General features: G+C 38.0%; 3 protein-coding genes across 8 annotated transcripts in view; 2 read left to right on the forward strand and 1 right to left on the reverse strand.

The window, feature by feature from the left end:
• On the forward strand, window positions 1-2,506 carry EndoG (endonuclease G, mitochondrial). Of its 3 annotated transcripts, none has more exons than XM_077427295.1 (7): window positions 1-209; window positions 299-562; window positions 646-848; window positions 912-1,035; window positions 1,114-1,226; window positions 1,310-1,490; window positions 1,581-2,506. In XM_077427295.1, the coding sequence occupies exons 2-7, from the start codon at window positions 311-313 to the stop codon at window positions 1,674-1,676; spliced, it is 969 nt and encodes a 322-aa protein (XP_077283421.1). In that variant the 5' UTR covers window positions 1-209; window positions 299-310; the 3' UTR covers window positions 1,677-2,506. The 3 variants fall into 3 exon arrangements, with proteins under 3 accessions (XP_077283421.1, XP_077283423.1, XP_077283424.1); XM_077427297.1 differs by having other exon boundaries at window positions 103-205; XM_077427298.1 differs by lacking the exon at window positions 1-209 and having other exon boundaries at window positions 296-562.
• Window positions 2,185-4,910, forward strand: LOC143909349 (phenoloxidase-activating enzyme-like). Of its 3 annotated transcripts, none has more exons than XM_077427285.1 (5): window positions 2,185-2,506; window positions 2,717-3,353; window positions 3,493-3,680; window positions 3,752-4,180; window positions 4,277-4,910. In XM_077427285.1, exons 1-4 carry the CDS (start codon window positions 2,446-2,448, stop codon window positions 4,165-4,167), a joined length of 1,302 nt encoding a protein of 433 aa, XP_077283411.1. In that variant the 5' UTR covers window positions 2,185-2,445; the 3' UTR covers window positions 4,168-4,180; window positions 4,277-4,910. The 3 variants fall into 3 exon arrangements, with proteins under 3 accessions (XP_077283411.1, XP_077283412.1, XP_077283413.1); XM_077427286.1 differs by having other exon boundaries at window positions 2,720-3,353; XM_077427287.1 differs by lacking the exon at window positions 4,277-4,910 and having other exon boundaries at window positions 2,193-2,506; window positions 2,720-3,353; window positions 3,752-4,223.
• The window catches only part of cora (erythrocyte membrane protein band 4.1 like coracle), a 24,619-nt gene continuing 13,953 nt past the window's right edge, over window positions 4,903-15,568 (reverse strand). Inside the window, exons 13-20 of one of the 2 annotated variants that reach the window (XM_077427255.1) lie at window positions 9,615-14,867; window positions 8,957-9,184; window positions 8,265-8,372; window positions 7,770-7,874; window positions 7,590-7,688; window positions 7,388-7,498; window positions 7,202-7,297; window positions 4,903-7,109 (exon numbers count right to left, since the gene is read on the reverse strand). In XM_077427255.1, the coding sequence (XP_077283381.1) occupies window positions 7,226-7,297; window positions 7,388-7,498; window positions 7,590-7,688; window positions 7,770-7,874; window positions 8,265-8,372; window positions 8,957-9,184; window positions 9,615-14,867 (5,976 nt within the window). In that variant the 3' untranslated portion in view covers window positions 4,903-7,109; window positions 7,202-7,225. The remainder of the gene's footprint in view (window positions 7,110-7,201; window positions 7,298-7,387; window positions 7,499-7,589; window positions 7,689-7,769; window positions 7,875-8,264; window positions 8,373-8,956; window positions 9,185-9,614; window positions 14,868-15,568) is intronic. The other variant, XM_077427256.1, reaches the window with a different exon arrangement.

Here is a 15,568-nt window from a genome sequence, read left to right on the forward strand (position 1 = left end):
GAGAGCAAAAAAAATTTTGACAATAGTAAACCATTGCTAATAGTGCGTAATAATCCAATTACCAAATCCGCCACTGGTGGAATCTTTGATTCCCATGAAATTAATATATGGTCGAAAGTCGAGATGTTTAGTTCTTTTTGTTAAACGTCACTGTCAGTCAGTTTTTGGAGCTGCGCTGTTATGAAATACATCGGCGATATATTATGTAGGTTAGATTTCATACATACGTATGTTAGGTTAGATTTCCTCTCTTGACTTATTTTATTTATCATGTTTTTGGTGTCGTCGCCTCTTTCAGAATAAATAGAATATGCCACAATTAGCTGTAAGAATAGCAGCTTTGGGGAGCGTTGCTCTCGGAGGCTATTTCGTTGGAGCAAATATCGAGAAAAGAAGACTTTTGGATATTTTACAAAATGCATTACACACTGATCGACTGGTATTGGAAAGCGTTCTCGATAAGAGGAAACCTGCAGAAATATTCGAAAAGCTGTCTTTCGGGAAGGTGTCTGCGGCCACTCCCATGTCTGTCAGCGATTCGATAGCCACTGGCCCTGCCAGAGTAAATTACTTCATTTCCCGTTGTTGTCAATTCATTCAAAAATCATTACCAGCCGACACCAATATCACCGATTGCAATTTCAGGTCTCTCAAATAATGAAATACGGATTTCCGGGCCTCGACAATGTACGATCGTTTGACAATTATGTTTTATCGTACGATCGAAGAAATCGAGTAGCTCACTGGGTCTTCGAACATCTCACAAAGCAATCTGTAAAATCAAATGATCAGATCAATAGGTCCAAATGTGAATTCAGGCCAGATCAAAGCGTGCACACCTTCTTCAGGTGATTAAAAAAAAAAATAATTGCACGTAAATGTTCACAAGTAAAATGTTCGTCATTTTGTAGATCAGATAATTCAGATTATAAAGGGTCTGGATTCGACCGTGGCCACTTGGCAGCAGCTGGAAACCATCGGCTTTCTCAAAACCATGTCGATCAAACCTTCTTTTTAAGCAACATGGCACCGCAGGTTGTGTTTTTAATTCATATTTTCAGATATGGGAATACCCGACGTAAGAATAACTCGATCGTCTTGTAATCTTTTTAGGTTGGAAAAGGCTTCAATCGAAATTCCTGGAATAATCTCGAGAAATATGTACGAAAACTGACAAATACGTACGTCAATGTGTACTGCTGCACTGGACCATTATATCTTCCCAAGTAGAAACAATGCAAATAATAATACATATATGTATGTATGTGTACTGGTTGGATTTATTAAATGAAAATAATGTATGTTCAAGGAAAGAAGGCGACGGAAAAATGTATACTAGATATCAAACGATAGGAGCGAATTCGGTGGCAGTTCCCACACATTTTTACAAAGTGATAGTCGGTGAATCGCCAGATGGAAACCTTGATTTAGAATGTTTCTGCATGCCCAATCAAGTGATACCCGACGACGTGCCGATTACTTCGTTTCAGGTGACGACTTTCAATTCACATATGTATGTACATGCTACATATGTATGTGCATACATATTGTATTTAATTGTGTGTAAAATATATTTTCAGGTTCCTCCTGAGAGTATAGAGCGTGCGGCTGGTCTTCTTTTCTTCGAGAGAATACCTCGACGGCAATTTTCTAAAATCAACGGAAGAAAACAATAGACAGTGCAAAATGCATACATATGTATGTCTATTTTGACAAACTAATTTCGATGCAATTATTTTTGATTTTTGTTTTACATATACATATGTATGTATGTACAGTTGTTTGCAATTTAGGATATTAGGTTGTTATATGTTGAAAATAAAGCTACATGCGTACATACGTATATGTATATTTATATTGAATGTCTGGATGTTTCGTTTCAATTATTGTAAAATAAAACGTAAAAAAAAGTTTATTTATCTCAATCCCCAAATTTCCATGGATGTCATTGGAATCCAACTCTGCTCAAAGCCAATGACTATGTATTGTAGATGTGCTAATCTAATATATAATTTCGAAAGTGACTTTTTTGAGTGAAGGTTTATTGAGAACATCGAAAACAAATCAAAGTTCGATTCCGTTTCCTGAGTACTCGTTTCGTCAGTTACCTTTTTCAGTGTTTAAGCGGTTTATAGTATCTAATATGAAAGTATCGGAACTGGTGGCGAAAAGGCAAATCTCAGCGCCAGACTGGTGTTTTGACAGCCAATATTTGCATTAACATACATATAATCTTTCATTTCAGCCTTTGTTCAATTTATGACCGAGTGTTGTTGTTAGTGTGCTCAAAAAAATTATACTAAGCCACAAAAACATTCAGATTTTAGCCACATACGTATGTGTATGTATCACAATAAATTTAGGCTTATCATTCATGTTTTTATTCTTCAATAGCCAATTAAAAGGTTATAAAGGTCAAAATAAAACGCCAAGATACTTAACAAGATGAATAGTTTCTATGGCATATTTTTCTTCTTGACAATAACCTATGCAGTATCTAATAGAGGTAAGTGGTTTCACACTTTTACCGATTAGATTTGTTGACATATCTTATCATACTTTTTATTTTCACGTACATATTATGTATGTACGAATAAATATTATCTTTTGCACATTTTATTGTTTTGGACGTTTATTAGTCGATTAGATTCTTTTTACGAAAATAAAAGTTGATAAGTATGAAAGAAAAAGTAATGAAGTAAGAGTTTTGCAACAGAAGAAGCCTGCAACACCCCGATAAACCGTCCAGGGCTGTGCATCGACGTCGACAACTGTCTGCCCATTCAGAGTATTTTAGATAATGTCAGACGAACTAGAAACGACACCATATATCTTAGAGATTCGGCGTGCGGCTACAACGTGGATGTTAGGAAGTTGAAAGTGTGCTGCGAGAGCGCCACCTCGGAGAGCACCACCAATTGTACCACTCCCAATGCGGAAGCGGGAATCTGCATCAGTCTGTTAGACTGCCCCACTTTGTTGAGGTTTTCCAACGCGGGAAATAGACTGGCGCAAGAGAATAGGACGCTGTTGACGAAATCTGCCTGTTCGGGCAATCATCCCTTTAGCGTGTGCTGCTCTGATAATACAATCCAAAGGACCGTGGCTTCGGATATGAGCACTCTTCTACCTTCGAGGCAAAATTGCGGACGAGAGGCCAGCGTTCATAAGGCTAATGAAGTAAAAGACGGAGAGAGTGCAATCGATCAATTTCCATGGTTGGCTGCGATCGAGTACAAAGACGACGATCGTGACAAAAGTTTTTATTTGTGTTCGGCCACTCTGATCACTTTGCGATATGTTCTCGCCCCAGCTCAATGTTTCCACAGAAAGAACATTCGAAACAAAGTTCCGTATGTATTGTATTGTAAGATTCGAGGCCAAAACATATGTATGCATACTCCATTATCATTTCTATTACTTATGCTGGCTGAGTTATCTCAAATTTTAAAGAAATCATCACAATAACCACATTGATTTTGATTGTTTTAGTAAAAATGTGGTGCTCGGCGTATATGACTTGACTGCTGAAATACACTGCAGTGCAAATGGAATCTGCACTGAATCAACGTCTTTGAAAATAAGTATCGAAGAAATATTATTGCATCCGAACTTTAATGCTGATATTGAAAGAAATGACATTGCTCTCGTAAGAATGGATCGAGATGTTGAATTTACAGGTACACACACACACACACACACCATACTTAAAATATTGACTAAATCAATAAGTTAAAAAATGAAATTTCAGACTTCATTCGACCACTGTGTTTACCGCAAATGAACATTTTTGAAAATGCACCAAATATTCCGGTGAATTTAATTATATCTGGATGGCATCTGTATTTCGATGATATTGAAAGGCGCAGCAATGGTACAAAAAAATTGAACCTGCGCGTACCAGCTGTCGAGAAGAGCGAATGTCAAGTGTTCTACGATGAACACAACTTTCAATTGATGGAAGAGCACATTTGTGCTGGCGGAATAGTCGGCAGATCTTCTGGCAACGGAGACTCTGGTATTCCCCTGATGCGATTTAGGAACGATCAATACGAATTTATTGGATTTCTCAGTTACGGAGCAAAACGCTCCGGCTCCTCAATACCAGATTTATATACGAACGTTTTTGTTTACATTGATTGGATAAGGAACAATATTAGGAAGTAAAATACTTACATATGTATGTATAATATTATGCTAATAAAATGTAAAATTTAATATCATAGTAGTTTAGTTATTTAAATCCACTACTAATTAATTAATACCCATGTTGCAGGCTATCCAAGCCAAGAGTGTCTGTCAATATCTGCCACTGAACAATGTCTTATTTTCTCGTTGTAAATTTACGACTTACCGCACCAGATGACACCTACCCCAATAACGCCACTGTTTTGTTTTAAAATAAGCAAGATCTAGTGATATGGGACTATAGTATGTGTGTACATACTTGAAAGTCGTATGTAGTCGCTGTGCGCCGTTTTTCATTCTAATTCATTTCAATTGAATGTAAAAGTTTTTTTTCCGAATTATTGTATGTAATTTATATTTTTATTTCAAAAACTAAGCCCAATAAAAATACATCCGATACTAAAAAATTAACAGATAAAATAAAAAATATCAAGATCGAAAACCAACCCTTATAAATGTAGTAAAAAATCAATAGAAAAAGCATCCGACTATTGATTGGAATACTCACTTATGGCACAGCAATACTAGATTTTGAATTAATGACTGCAAAAGCCAAAAATATTGTCATATTCGAATTCAGTGGGTCAAATTTACTTGAGCAATATCGACAAGTTTCAGCTACGGTAATTTTTTTTATTGCTTAGGGTAATTTACGATTCGATATTCGAAATAATCCAACACTGTATATATTTGAAAGAGTAAATAAAACAATTTGACAATTAAATTTTTTCTTATTTTGATTCTGAGATTGTACAAATCAAATTTATACACAATAAGTAAATTATCAATGAGTAGAAACAAAGACGGCTACAAAAGTATATATGTATATATTAAAAAAAATAAAAACAACACTTAATATTAAATATGTACCAGTAAAAATAATTGTATAATAATATTATAATATAGAAAAGCTAAATAGATAAAAAATATCAAAGAAGAAATATATTACTTTAATAATTTTATTATAACTTATGAATGTTCTTACAGTAAAATAAAAAAGCTAGGCTCTCTCAAGATAATAAAATTGCAAATGTTTTCAATTCATACTTATTCTAATTATATATTTTGCATATACATATGTATGTATATAATATATTTTAACGAATTAGTGGGCAATGAAGATACCAATACATAACATGTATGTATATATGTATATGCCAACCATACAGTAATTTATAAGTAGAATTTTTAACCCACCACCAGTTTGTTTGTGTCAAATTTTCATAAGAGCGCACTTCTTCCTATTCGAATTTAAGATTGAATGATATGTACGTATGTATGTACATGTGTAATTTCTCACTTACATTATATGTACATACATACATACATACATACGGTTGTGTGTGTGTGTGTGTGTGTGTGTGTGTGTGTGTGTACGCACGTATACATCTATTATACATATAAATAAATCGAATACAATTTTAGAATTCACAACAGAATTAACAATGGTTAAAATTTTTCTTTGCATCAGTCAAATATTCAAATGGAAGTTGCCTTAAACTTACTATCATATATGTATGTATACGCATCGAGTGGTACATATTACATTGTATAATATGTATGTACAATATAATATCAAAATTTTGCAAAAAATTAAAAATCATGTATAATATTAAACCGAAGAAGAAGAATTTATATGTATTTATAATTAAAAGATTGAAAGCGGCAGGGAAGCCAGCGTCCACATTGAACATAGCAAATTTCAATAATGAAATTATGCGCACACAAATGCAAATTCTCCCCACACAATCATATGTATTTATTATACGCTATGTTTTTCTTCTATCCACCTACTGAAAGCTACACCTAGCTCAAGCCGTCCGTCCGTCCGTACGTGTATGCTATAAACCTTTGAATAGCCGGGAATATAATTTCAAATATAGCCGCTTGATTAAAAACTATGGCACTAATTTTGTGTGTGACTTATTTCAAACATTATAATAATATAAACCGACAAATAAATAAGAGGCGAAATTCCTCCGACTTTGTTTAAGTTTGATTGTAAGTCGCAAATAATTGCAATGTGCTGGATGGAGAAAAGAAATAATAATTCTAATTGATCCCGTTAACGAATATGTATTTTGATTGGTGAACCAAAAACAGTTTGTTGTGTATACATATATGTATATCGGTGCCGCATTCTAATGTGCTCTTCTCCTTATCCAAATACATACAATGTATATACGTATGTACATGTTTACATTGACAAACATTTAAATTTCTATAAATGTACATTTTCAAATAAGACACTGAAATCTAAACCGGAAACAGTAACTGTAACAGTGAATATAGTGATACTCGTAATTATTAGTAAATGCATTTTTTTCTCGTTTAACATAATCTACATATCCATTCATAATAATAAAGTTCTACATAAAATCTGTTTATTTATTTACAATAATCTATATCTTCACAAATGTACTATGTATGTATGTATGCATGAACTTTTCCTCGATTCATTGTATCAACATATGCGCATATATATGTATTATAATAATATAATCAATAACTATTCGAGATATACATATAATTTTGTCACCTTGAATAAAAAATAGCTTAAAAATAATAATGGACAAAAACAACGATTAAATATGGACAGAATAGAAAAATACAAATCATTAAAAAAATATATGATGTATACATATATACATATGGTAAATATTGAAAATCTCTTAACAAAAAATATAATAATGAGTGCAAATACAAAACAAAATGTCAAGATAAATAATTTCGATTGATTTGTAAACAAAAAATCAGTCATAAAAATAAATGCAAATATGAAAAATTAAAAATAACAGAAAATTAGCTTTAAGCTGGCCGACAAATACAACAATAGTAAGCGATAAGGAATAAATATAGATATTGTGTTGTACGTAGAAGTTACATTACAGTGAACACATTGTCTCATTCAATTCGAACAACTGAAAAATAGAAAAGCAAATCAATACCATTAATGTCCATACCACTGGGTATGTACATACATATGTACGTATTATTTTACACGTAACATTACCCAATATTGATAGACCGTACGGAACTACTGTTGTGGGCTTTGTTGCTGGATTTCAATCTTTTCGACTGTCATGTCTGGATTCATGGCCGTGGCTTCCTATAAACAAATATAACGGATCAGGTTAAGTTAGTAATTCGACTCGGTGATAGATACAAATTGCAACGCGAGTCGCTGTCATCTGTCGACCTGTATGGCTTCAGCGAGAGCTCTGTCGTGATCGATCGGATCGCCGTCAGATTGTATTGTGATCTTTTGCTCGACGCGAGTTTCAACTACGCCATCACGTTCTGTCTTGTACTGAAAACCGAAAATGTAAAACTTACTGTAACACCATATATATTCCTATAACAGCATAAAATATATGTATACTATATACAAAATATAATACCGTGATCGTCTCGACTGTTCTTGTTTTGGAGCTGATGGTCTGTGACGACACTATTTCTCCTTGTGGGTGAGAGTCATCATGCACTGATTCACCTCCCATCTGCAGAAGAAGGCAAAATTTACTCAATGAACATTTGAGCATAGGGTGTACATTAAATTATGCAGATTATGTAGTACTAACGATTCTGGTTCCGGAGGTGAGCAGAGTAGCGAAAGGTGGTTCTCCTGTACCATGAGCGCCTGCTTGATACACTACACTCTCCGTCTTCACAATGCCATCGGAATCCTTAAATGAGAAATACAATGTTTGGCTAATTCCCGGCTGAACTTTTTAAATAATCAATCAATGCTTAAGTGTCGTGGAAATATGTAATACTGTAATAGAATAACTTTAACAAAACTTATAAAATATCACACGAATATTGGATGCAAATACATGTAATGTTTCTAGTAACTTCTAAACTACGATGAAAATATGTATGTACATATCATACATAAATATAATATTAAACACATTCATTCACAATCAGAGAGATAATGATATTACATATGTAGGTATAACCAACCATGCATAAATGCATATAAATTATTGAAGATGTAATACGTACCGAGCGATTTACTCTCACAAATGTGTTTCTCGCAAACGTAATTGCAGTACTGAAATGAAACCACTTACCCCAAATTGAGCACGATAATTCTCGTAATGGGTGCCATCGTCGTCAAAGTCTATAGGCGTTCCAGAATCTCCGCTGCTGTCCGATCCAACGGAACCTCGACGAGCAAACTTCAAAACCAAGTGTGCAGGCATCGGCATTATTGTCGTAAACGAGTTTTGCAGGATGCAGTTAATACATTCATGGAAGGCGATGATTGAGAAAATTATAAGAAATAAGTTAATAAAAAAACAACAACAACACTGATGTCGTGGAAAAAGTACTTGTATTGTACGTGTATTTTTCAAAAAGTTCCCAAAAGATTTAAATTAAAATATCAGTCGAAAATACTATGTAATATTTATATATTATATTTACATGTCAGTTTGAAATTACATAGATTAGCAATAGAGGGCATTCTAAGAGGCAAAAACTACAATACATTAATTCACTTCACTACACAGTGTGTAAAGAACACAGATTTTTACCAAAAGGGTGGGGACATACTTAAAAATTTTGTAAAAATAAAATCGATCTTTAATTCACGCAAAACAATACAATACAATATGTAAAATACTTGGACCATTTCATCAAGCAAAAATAAAAAGCTCATTAGAAAATGAAAAGCAAAAAAATCATAAGCTCAAGATGAATTTGTCAGCTTTTTATTCATTTTTGTGAAAACAAAAAAAAATGTAGTCTGCGCAACATGTACCTGATCTCCAGTCAAAACTGTCGTTTTTACTTCTTGAGTAACCACTCTTTGCTCCTGACGAGTGGCAGACGACGTCATCGAATGAGCTACGGTTTTTTCTTCGAGCTGCTGCGTGCGAGCATTGGTTCCTAGATCTTCGTGAGTGGTGGCCGTACGAGTTGTCACGGCTCTCGCCGTCACATATGGCGATTTTCCGGTGGAATCAAGAGGCGGGTCCAAACTTTCAGCCTGGCCCACATTTCGATTTTTAAGCAATAAATAACAAAGAAAGAAAAAAAAAACACATTTTAACACATGCGAATGGAAATTCCAGTTAAATCTACTCTACTCTACAGTAGAATCATACAACGATTATTTAGCTTTTAGTTGAATGGAATGGAATGGAAATACATACGAGACACGTGCAGCAATTTTCAATTTTTAGACACGCACACGCACTCTCAATAGCAATACAAAAGCGATGCAATACTTTTATTATTCAGTCAGTATTAAAAACAAAAAGATCTTTAGTTCTCACAATAATAATTACCAACAAACCATTTACTACGTATGTATGTAAATAGAAGTTGTGGGATTAAACGAAATAAGGGAAAAAAGTAAAAAAGTAAAAAAAAGAAACTAAACTAAAGGGGAATAAAAAAGTGTTAAGTAAACACACCTTATTAGTTTGCGTGGAGAAAGTGACTTCTCCGGTACCTAAATTCTCTACTTCCTCCTCAACATTGTGTGTGACGCCGTCTTCGTTCTTAGTCAGCACTTGCTTGGTGGTGGTCTTAACGACGACGGGCGTCGATACGTTCACCGTTTTTCCTTTAATTCTCTGTGAAACAGGGATTTTGGAGGTGGGGGTGGTCGAGGAGGTCGTTCTGATCTGTTCCGTAATGAAAGTCTTCGTTTCGTTGTCGTCCAAGTCGTGGTGTGTTGGAGTCTGGCGAGGCGGTGTATCGCCTTTGCCGAAAGTTGAAAACTTGGTTGTGTTTATTTTTTGAATGTCAAAAGTGGCGGGAATGTCTTGAGTTTCCTTCTCGATCACGTAGTTGCGGCTCTTGTCGTCAAAGTGCGTGGGGTCGATCTGGGAGTAGTGGAGGATGAGCTGGCCGGTGACGGGGTCTCTGACAGCGGTGCTGGGTTCTATGTCGCCAGTGTCGGGGTCGATGTCGCCGTACTCCGTCTTCACTCTTCCCGTGACGGGATCGATCTTGCCCGAGAGCGAAACCGTTTGGGTGATGGTCGTCCGCGCTCCCATCAATCTCGGGTCGTCGGGGTCTACTTCGATCGTTTCGCCGGTGATGGGATCGACCATTTGATAGACATACACCGTCTTTGAGATGATGTTATAGATCCTGCCCGTCGTCTCGTCGATGGAACAATCCTTGGGGTCGATTTCTTTGATCTTTCCGTTGTTGTCCTTTTGCGTGATAACAAACACTCGGATGATGATCAATCTGCCAGTGCGAGGATCTATTTTGCCCACTTTGGTGTAAATTTCTCCAGTGGCTGGATCGATTTGAGACGCGGAATATAAAGGCTCATTGTTTTCGTCGGTTTGACCCGTAGCCGAATAAATTTGTCCAGTTTGAGGATCAATTTTGGTGACGTTCGGATTTATCTCAGTTTGTTTGACGACCGTACCGGTCTTGGGATCCAAATAGCCGTAAATGGTTGTGACGTAGCCAGTCTTGGGATCGATCAGTCCCGTGGAATAAACCGTCTCACCCGATGCATCCTTCGCTCCAGGAGTCCATATCTGATTGGTTTTCGGATCGACTTTGATATTTTTAGGTTCGTGAGAGATAATAGATTTACCGGTGATGGGGTCAACTTTACTTTGAACGATGCGTACAGAGATCAGCCTTCCGATGTCTTTGTCCGGTTTGCCCGATTTCGGATTGATTTGGCCGCTCTTGATCAGAATTTGACCTGTGACGGGGTCGACCTTGATTTCTTTCGTATCAAACTTTCCAGTTTTGGAGTCGACGTATGTGATCGTTCCTTTGAGTAGATCGATCTGTCCATATTTGGTGTCGATCTTGTTATTTTCGTGGTTCAATTGACCGGTCGAGCATTCAATGTGGCTGTTTTTCGGATCGATCGTGCCCTTCTTCGAGTCCACCTTCCCCACAATAGTAGTCAGTTCGACGATCGGATCTATCATGTTACCGATCGAAATGAGTTGACCGAGATTCGGATCGGATTTTCCCGTTTTAGGATCTATCGCGCCGGTGATCAACAGTTGGCCAGTAGTTTCATCGACGTGCACGGGTTTGGTTTCTTGTTTCTTGGATGCGAGATCGGGAACAAATAAAATACCGCTCGTTGGATCAATCAAACCGTATTTGGTGGATATGTGACCCGTGCCAACGTCCACCACCCCTTTAGAATGCTCAATTTGACCATTGGCAGTATCCAGCTTGCCAGTGTCAGGATCTATCTTAGCCGTAATGGTGGTGACTTTCACGACTGGGTCGTCTTGCGTCGCGATGCTTATTATGTGACCCAGGTTGGGGTCGATTTTACCGGTTTTCGGGTCGATAACTCCCGAGTCTATGATAATTTGACCAGTTTTTGGTTCCAAGTGTCCTTCTTTGGTGACTTTCTGACCTGAAGACGGGTTGGTTAGCGTAACTTCACCAGTCTTCGAATTTACCACACCATATTTGGTCTCCACGAGCCCGGTGTTGGGATCGAGAACACCGGTCGAATGTTCAATTTCCGAGTTGTTCAGATCCGGTTTCTTGGTCTTGGGGTCTAATCGAGTTATTATGACCATTATCTTGACAATTTTGGCTTTGGCAGGCTCTTTTGCTGCAGCGGTGGGAGAGGCGGTCGTGTCGACAGCCACAGGAGTGGCGCCGGCCAATTTGGGGATTTGCGAAGGTCTCTCGGGGGAATGCTTCTTCGGCGAGGATGGAACCGTCGGCGACGCGATGGGTATTGCAGTGGCAGTGGGCGACTGCACCTTCACGGGACTCGGAGCCGGTGAAGTCGCTTGAGAGGACTTTGCTTGAGAGACGGGCGCTTCGGCCACGTTCACCGCGAGAGTTTGGATCGTGTTTGGATCCTCTTTTCCGGTTTTAGGATCGATCATGCAGTATGTGATTACGATTCGTCCGTTTTCGTCGGTTTTTCCCTTTTTAACGACTTGCTTACCCGTTTTAGGATCGGTTACGGTTATTTCGGAAGAATTGGCATCGATGATTCCTTGTTGACATATGATTTGGCCCGTTTCTGGGATCAAAACGCCCGAGCCTTCGAAAGTGGTGGCGGGTGATTCGGTTTGCTTTGTTTTCGGATCGATTTTGGACGTGGAAGTAGTAACCCGCACAATAGGTTGATTTTCATTCGCCAACAGCATGTACATAGCAAGGGAGGAATCGCTCTTTCCAGTTTTGGGATCAATCACACCGTGAGTGATAGAAATTTGTCCGGTGACAGGATCAACGTGACATTTTTTCGATTCTTGCTTGCCAGATTTAGGATCGGTCGTAATTATGTGATCAGTTTCGGGCTCGACCACTCCGTATTTCGTGAGTATATGTCCATTTGAATGTTGAATAGCGGGAGTTATCTCTTCGGTGAGGGTGGCATTGTCCAACTGTTTCGTCTTCGGATCAACTCTGACGGTGATCGTCACGATTTTTAGCAATACATCGTTTTCTTCTCCGATAATCATCTTCTGTCCCAACATAGGATCTACCTTTCCAGTATCGGGATCGATGACATCCGAAGATATCAATATATGTCCGGTTTTCGGATCTACCTGGCCGGCTTTAGTTTCCGTCTTGCCGGTCGCCGGGTCGATAGTCGTAATTTGGCCCGATTTCGGATCAATTTGACCGTATTTTGAACTTATCAGTCCGGTTTTCTTATTGAGGACTGCAGGTGTCGCCTCCACTTGTCCATTTATGTAATCGATCTGCTTGGTTTTGGGATCGTATTTTGCAGTGATGGTGAATATTTTGATAACGGCATCGTCTTCACCGACGATCATGAATTGCTGTCCGAGCATCGGATTTTTCTGACCAGTCTTCGGATCGACGACGCTTCCCGTCAAAATGAGATGACCCGATTTGGGATCCACTAACGCTTGTTTGACTTCTTTCTTTCCAGTTTTGTGATCAGTCACGTGGATCTGGCCACTCCTAGGATCGATCAAACCGTATTTGGTCACAACAAAGCCACTAGAACTCTGTGCAATACCTGGAGTCTCTTCAACATCGCTCTTTGACAAATCAATTTGACGAGTTCTTGGATCAAACTTACCCGTGATTGTGACGATTTTAACGATTTTATCGTTTTCATTCGATATTATAATCTGCTGACCCAGAGTCGGGTCGGCTTTTCCCGTTTTGGGATTTGAAACGCCAGACGAGATGAAAATGTAACCAGTTTTGGGATCGATTTCGGCTTTCTTGACTTCCTGTTTTGCAGACTTTGGATCGGTGCACAGAATAATACCGCTCTTTGGATCGATGAGGCCATATTTCGTTTGAATGAGTCCATTCGAGGCCTGTTGAATCCCTACAGAATTATCGACATGACTGGTCGATAAATCTGGTTTCTTTGAAATGGGATCTATTTTTCCCACTAGTGACAATACGTTTACTATGTTGTCGTTCTCACCGGCTATTATGAACTGCTGTCCTAGAGAGTTGTCCACCTTTCCTGTTTGCGGGTCGACAACGTTAGACGTGAGCAATATTTGTCCAGTCTTACGATCCAATTGGCCTTGTCTAATTTCTTGTTTGCCAGTTTTGTAATCGGTCGATACGACTTTTCCGCTATTTGGATCAATGAGACCAAACTTGCTGACGATTTGACCGCTCTCAGTATCGAGAAGACCAGAGGAGTGGTCCATTTTACCATTGGCCGTGTTCAATTGTTTCGTATTTGGGTTCAGTTTAGCGGTGATTGTGACAATTTTCAAAATCGGATCATTCTTTCCAGCGATGACGAATTGTTGTCCCATAGTAGTATCCTGTGCCCCGGTTTTGGGATCAATTGCACCCGAATTGAGGATAATGTGTCCAGTTTTGGTATCAAGCGATCCTTGCTTGACCTCCTTTTTATTAGTAGCCGAGTCGGTAGTCGTAATGTTACCTGTTTTGGGATCGATCACCCCATAGTCAGTGTCGATGTGACCGTTGGCATTATTAACCACACCGACGCTGTGTCTGACATTTCCATGTATCAAATCGAGCTTTTTTGTTTTCGGATCGTATTTTGCAGTCACAACCATGATCTGCACTTCGGTGCCAGACTTGACTCCGACGACGGGCACAAACACGGGGGACGGTTGATGGTGCATTCTTTCAGCGTCAAGGAAAGCTTGGCTGTCGAGGGGTAAAGCACCAGCGTTCTTCGGTGGAGCATTGAAAGTAGTCAACGGTACACCCATAGGCTGCACATTCTTCGGCGTCGATTCCGAATCAGAAATGGGAGATTTTGGAGGACTCTTGGGTTCCTCTGTTAAGGTTTTTCTCTTTTCAGCGCTTTCTGCCAACTTCTTGTCTTCACCTGGGGCGTAATTGAAAGCAAGTCCAGTAGCTTTTCTAGTGTTTGGACTTTGTTGTTCGTCGAGCAATTGTTGATGATCATCTCGCTTAGGATCTTTCTCGTAGCTGAACCCGCCTTGAATGAATGGCTTTCTCGATGGACTCTTGTTAGGATCAGATTCCACGTAATCGTAAGGTTTTGTAAAGCCGGGTTTCTCCGGACTGTTACTCTTCTTGTCTGGACTCTTTTCTAGTGTGCTATCGAGATTGCCACTTTCGTTGGACGTGTCTAACAGAGCCACTTTGGACTTGGATTTTGGAGATTTTTCTTTTGGTTTTTTCTCTTTAGGTTCCTTGATGGGTTTTTCTTTAGGAGTTTTCTCTTTCCTTCCGGAGCCAAAGAAGAAGCCACCGGTCTATTGTGTTTGCAACAATTGAATGTACGAAAGGTTCCGAGGTTCACAGCATGGGGTGTCGCAGGCAGATTGAAAAAAAGAAAAAGAAAATAAAAACAAAAAACTAAATATAATATATATATAAATATGAATGTTCGTATATACAAAGTAGGCAATGTATGTATGTATGTATGTATGTATGTATGTAGTATTATATATATATATATATAGCTCTAACAATGGCAAAAGCATGCCAAATAATAAATGCTCAGCCAGTGCGATACACACTATTGTAATATTATAATGAAGTATACACTATTTTGACTATTGATTTGTATAAGAAGCAAAATACGTACATACACACATATGTATGTATGTGTTTCAATATATGTATGTAGAAGTATCTACCGATTAGCAAAATTTAAAGCAAAACATGGTTCCACATTTGTTCAGTGAAAGCAAATTAAAAAAAAAATCGTGTCATACAGTTTGTCGTTATCACAATAGCTGAGGAAATTTTACGTTAAAATATACATCATATGTATGTAGTATGGGAGAACATTTATATCAACAATAAATTTATAAATGAATATCAATACAATTCGACAGTCCAAACTTACGGTGTTCACACAAAACTCGAGTCACGTATGAAATGAAACGCGATCTACATACATATAATATGTAGCACACGCAAGTATGGATTGTTGAAGATTAATTGCAAA

Source organism: Arctopsyche grandis, chromosome 3 (assembly GCF_051622035.1).
Source record: "Arctopsyche grandis isolate Sample6627 chromosome 3, ASM5162203v2, whole genome shotgun sequence".
NCBI classification, from domain to species: Eukaryota; Metazoa; Arthropoda; class Insecta; order Trichoptera; family Hydropsychidae; genus Arctopsyche; species Arctopsyche grandis.